The sequence below is a fragment of the Malania oleifera genome, chromosome 6, assembly GCF_029873635.1.
Source record: "Malania oleifera isolate guangnan ecotype guangnan chromosome 6, ASM2987363v1, whole genome shotgun sequence".
Classification (NCBI taxonomy): Eukaryota; Viridiplantae; Streptophyta; class Magnoliopsida; order Santalales; family Ximeniaceae; genus Malania; species Malania oleifera.
The window spans coordinates 13921408-13926751 of record NC_080422.1 but is presented as its reverse complement, the minus strand read 5'-3'; the positions used below and the strand labels follow the sequence as shown (position 1 = coordinate 13926751).

Here is a 5344-nt window from a genome sequence, read left to right as displayed (position 1 = left end):
GAAGCTTGATGCTATGCGCATTGTAAGTACTCATCATTAATTCTTTATGATGCCAAATTCATTAGGATATGATTAGCTTAGATGAAGGGTGCTTCATGTCCCCTGTTCCCCCTTACAAAATGAGCAGGACTGCCTAGACAAACTCAGAGATCAAATGAAGTCTATTAGTGAATGAGATTCCGCCGATTCAGATAAAGGACACAAGAGAAAGGATGACAAGTGGTGGCTTGCTACTCCTAAAGTTCCCCAAATGGTCTGTCCTATGTGTCAGAAAGTGGTTGCATTTTCGAAGGATTCTGTGAACCAAGTTCTTAAAGCGTCGCTGGGTTGGCTTAAATGCTCAGCTCAGAGTCCTATCAAAATGGAGACTCCTGAAAACTACATTGAATCTCTCCCAAAAGGTGAAGAAAGGAACAAAAAAAATTCCATTGAAATTTCGGGTGCGTTACTATGGTGTGTCAGGTGGAAACAAATTTCTAGAGACCTTGTTCCCTATTTGTTTATTGGTAGGGGGGTGGGGAATGGGTGAGTGAGCGAGTTGTGTGGCGCTGTGGTGGGGCGGGGGGTCGAGTCTTGTATGTGGTAGTGGTAGCAGTTGGAGTTCGGTTTGATGGGTGGGGGCGGCGGAGCAGTGTCTCTCTCAACTTTGGACTGCGCATAGTGTCAACACAGAAGGGTTGTTGCTTGAGACAAGAACAGGGTGAAGCGCCGGGTGGGAGTGGGGAAGGGAGAGTTCAACTCTTCAATGAGGAAGGTGGTCTCTTGGACTTTGGGCACCGTAGCAGGGGAGAAGAAAACAAGTGGAAGGGAAGAGGTGTCGGCTCTTGGAAGACCATCTACGGTCTGAATACCCATTACAACCTACGGGTGATAGGTTTCTGTTGTAGGTCCCCAGGGGCCCGTCAGGTGATGCTCCCATACGGCCAGTCCAAGGCAATGGGTAACCGGGGACATTCGTTGTTATCACCAGGGAGGGATCGTGAGAAGATCGGTTACATTGGTTAACAATGTTGGGACCGACGTAACCTGGCGGAGGTCACCCAAGGACGACTACAATGATACTTCTAGACGAGATGGATAGCGTCGTGTCGTTCCTAACGGAGCCGATAACTTTTGTGCGGGCGACAGAGGCATGGAAATTTAAGTCTAGCACGTAAAGGCCGGGCGGAACAGAGCGCGCCCGGCCCCCGTGACAGGGCGCGCGTATAGCGAAAGAAGGCAAAGGGTGGTGGCTGGTGAGGGAGGCCGTGACGGAGACTCTACAGGGAGTATTGAAAGAGATAATAAGTGCTGGTATAAATTCCCTGTAGGCATCTCGGCCACTCAAAATGAAGGCGCAGGCTACTTTGGCGCCGCACGCGCGACATGTCAGCTGAAAACGCAAAGCGGGCAAAAAGTGAACACTCCAGCTTGGTTTCTTTGACGCATTCTCATGACGAAGCCCGACGTGAGTAAAAGGTCGTTCAAAGGATGCGATCACGAGGCCGTGCTAGCCGGACGCTTCGCTGCAAGCTGCGGTCCGTCTCCCCACCCGGCCCCAGGAACAGGGCGCCGCCCGCCACCGACCAAAACCCGGAAGCCACCAAACCCAGGCACAAACCCAAAAAAAAAAACTAACGGGGCACCCCGCCAGACCGCCCACTTCAAGATTTAGCACTGAGCCGGCCAGCCGGAGCTCCAGTGTCGCGCATTCATTTCCTATCTCTTCTTTGGTTTAACTCCCGTCGCCGCTCCATAATCCATTAAATTTCCTTTTGTGTCCCACTAGGGATGGATTTTGAGTGAGAGAATCCGCATAAAGAACATCTTCAATTCGGGAGATGACCGTAAATGCCAAGCTTTCAAGAATTCTTGAATAGCTCTCAAGGATACTGCCCAAACAACACAAAAAAAAAAAAACCACAAAAAAAAAAAACAAACAAACAACAAAAAAAAAACAACAAAACACAAACCAAAACAAAAAAAAACAAAATAAAATCACTCCTGCATAGCCAATAAAAGAATTACTGTCAGCCTGCCTGGATTAGATCATTAGAATTTAGATAATTAAGAACCAAGATGTAGTTGTTAATCTCTCTTTAGCAAATGAAATTTGTAGTCTCAAGATTGAGACTTGAGAGTAGAGGCGAAATAAGTAGAAAATGAGAATTCTTTGCAGGTGAAGAGATGCCAAAGGGACTTCTACTTCCCAAACAGATTCTCCTACATCTATATATAAATGCTAGTTTATCAAGAATATACAAGAAAAACACTTTGAATTGTTGATTAATCGCCAGAGAACCTATTCAAGGGGGAAGTGAGAGATATTTTGTTCCACGACAAAGGATTATTTGATTCTCGCATTTTAAAAAATTTCCATAATATGTCAGAATCAGAACAAGCATTTATAGGATTTAATGATTCTTAGGAAACGAAAGAGTACTTGTCATTCATATCTTTATACAGAATATAGTAGTAGCTAATTGTAATAATGAACTGCCAGGTACCAAAAATCTGTAAAAAATTGCAGTAAAAACTGTCTCACATTACAATGCGTGATAAAAGTAAGAGGCTTACCCCATTGAATTGGATTTTGCTTATGTCCAATGAAGACTGGGGAATTCCAGGAAACCGCTGCTTTAGGAGCAGTAAGATGGTCTCTGCTCTTTCTTCAAATTGTTCTCTCTTCTCCATGCTTACGGCTGAACCCCAAGTGGACTTCCCATCTTTGTTGTTCATCTTCCTCTTCCAAATCACAATGGAAGCTTCAATCCTGTTCTTGATATCAAGAATCTTGTGTTCTGATGATAAGTCCAAAGTTGAGAGGAACTGCTCCGGATCAAAGTACTCAACTGTAATACTCCTATAGATCGAGTCACCAAGGCTTGCTCTCCCATTCTACCAATAAACAAAATAGGGAAAAGGTTTAGAAATTTTTTTCATTGAAGCACTAGTAAGGAACATTTCAATGGAATTTTTTTTTGTTCTCTTTCTTCACCTTTGGGAGAGATTCAATGTAGTTTTCAGGGATCTCCATTTCTGATAGGACTTGAGCATTTATAGCCATGGCTGCTTTAAGAACTTGGTTCACAGAATCCTTCTGAAAATGCAACCACTTTCTTGAAACATCGGACAGACCATTTGGGGGAACTTTAGGAGTAGGCAGCCACCATTTGTCATCCTTTCTCTTGTTTCCTTTATCTGAATCGTCGGAATCTCTCTTCACATAATAGAATTCATTTTGATCTTTGAAGTTGTCTAGGCAGTCCTGCTCATTTGTAATGGGGAACAAGGACATTAAGCACCCTTCATCTAAGCTAATCAATATCCTAATGACTTTGGCATCATAAAGAATTAATGATGGTACTTACAATGAGCATAGCATCAAGCTTCCTCAGGGCAGGGATGTTCATGTGAAGATCAGTCCGTTGCCGTGTCACCATAACCTGTTCAATTTAAAAACCTTAAAATTTAAGAACATCTTTCATGGGTAAAAAGTTTTGAAGTGTACAAAATTTTTGATGGCTAATATTGAACAAGTTACCATGTCGCCACATAAAAAGGAAAGAGATGGAGAAAGAAAGAGAGAGACAGTTACCTCCATATTTGTTCCATCCTTGCCTTTCTGTTGTGAGGGAAGGAATTCGACAATATGATCGGTGACGGACAAAAGCCAATCAATTTCCCTTCTCCATCTCGTCTTCCTTTCCACCGACATGGGTTCTAACCGCGATTGTTCACCGAAGACAGAAGCTGTACATGTCATGCCATTTACAAGAAACAGAAATGAGAAAAAATTGGACCCAAGAGAAGTAGAAAGGAAACAAATTCATACATTACTGAAATATCTTTTGAATTTTGGTCTATGATGAATCCTCATTGAAGAAAAACAACATTGGCCAATGACTTTTGAGTTTTGAATCAAACAGAAGGCTTTTTTTTTTTTTTTCACGATTGATATTCTTTCTCCTTCTAGCCATTGCTCATTAACTCATCAGATTATTGTGAATGGAGAAGGAGGAAAGAAATTTAAAGTACCAGCGAGATTTGTAATGGCATTTGACAGCGCCAAAGCCGATGAAACACCCTTGCCACCACCAGACATATCCTCACCCAAAAGCAACTTAGCAAATCTTTCCTTCATCTGTTCCATATCTGAGAAAATGAAAAGGAGATTCAAATAAAGATTATGAAAGATGAAAAATTTGTATAATGCGGGTTCATTAAAACGTATAATTTAGCAATGAGATGAGCACCCAAAACTTCTCTTCCACAAAGGGTAACTATAATTCCTTGTAAGTAATCTAACAAATGGATTTATAGAGGTGTCATTTATTATATTTAAATATTCATAAGGAAATTAAGGGGTGAAATCCATTCAGGAAACAGAAGCATATCTTGCAAAGTTTAACAAAAAGAATAAAACATGACATGAAATTCTATCAATGAAAACAAAAATCTAAAATATCAGAAAACAGAAACTTGACTCGCCTGAGGCTAATCTGTCTTTGGCGTGAGGGCTGGCCGCTGCTGATCCTTCTCTGCTTAAGCGCGACTTGGGTTTATTTTCGTCTCGGTTAAGCGTCGATCCGATTTTTTGATTCTCCAAAGGTCGATCGCTTAAAGGTTTCGACCCGTGACTTCTTGATGATGGCTTGTCATCCGATCCCCCGTTCAAATTATTCTCAATCAAACTGTGAGTTTGTCTTCCTGTGTTCTCATACATTCCCTTGAAATGGAAGAGCCTAGACCTGTAGGACTCTTGTTCCTGCTCGAGTGCCCGAACCATCTTGAATTCGAAATGCAGGCCTTAAGGAATGATCAAGAGACAACAGACTTGCAAATGCTGAAACTATTGGATATGGGCAGAGACAGAGATCGGGATTGTCAGTTTAGTTCGTTGTTCTGAGAGAACCAGAAAACATGGGAAGATGATGAAACTTCCAAATGATTTGGGAGATGAGAGCAGCATTTTTTGGTGGGAGTCTGTCTGTTTCCTGTGCTTCTGTTCTTCTGTTCGTAAAACGTGCGGTGCATGTTTGAGGAAGAAAAACAAAAGGGGGTTAATTAAGTGGTATAAACAAAGTACTTGGTTCTCTTATATGTTTTGTTAATTGTACCTTTCTTTTCTTTTCTTTTCTAGTTTTCTTCTTCGCAGAATTGGGTGGCTGTGTTTGGCTGGGAAGGTCAAGGCTGCCCCCAATAAACCCGGTCAGACATGCATGGGTAACCACCTCTCTCTCTCTCTCTCTCTCTCTCTCCCTCTCAACTTAGAAAATGAGTTGGTAAAGAATTTCTTCATTCCAAATTTCCATTGCTGCTGCCCTTAATTAAAAGCACTTAACAATTTTGGCATGAACAAGTG

At 42.0% G+C, this 5344-nt stretch overlaps 1 protein-coding gene across 1 annotated transcript; it reads right to left on the bottom strand.

Moving 5' to 3' along the window:
• Nucleotides 1-1036: 1036 nt before the first annotated feature.
• Nucleotides 1037-4768, bottom strand: LOC131158479 (rop guanine nucleotide exchange factor 12-like). Its single transcript, XM_058113345.1, has 9 exons — nucleotides 4471-4768; nucleotides 4018-4134; nucleotides 3578-3732; nucleotides 3351-3425; nucleotides 2978-3247; nucleotides 2557-2877; nucleotides 2186-2221; nucleotides 1766-1861; nucleotides 1037-1372 (listed from the first exon to the last, which is right to left on the bottom strand). The coding sequence occupies exons 1-9, from the start codon at nucleotides 4766-4768 to the stop codon at nucleotides 1037-1039; spliced, it is 1704 nt and encodes a 567-aa protein (XP_057969328.1).
• Nucleotides 4769-5344: the final 576 nt, after the last annotated feature.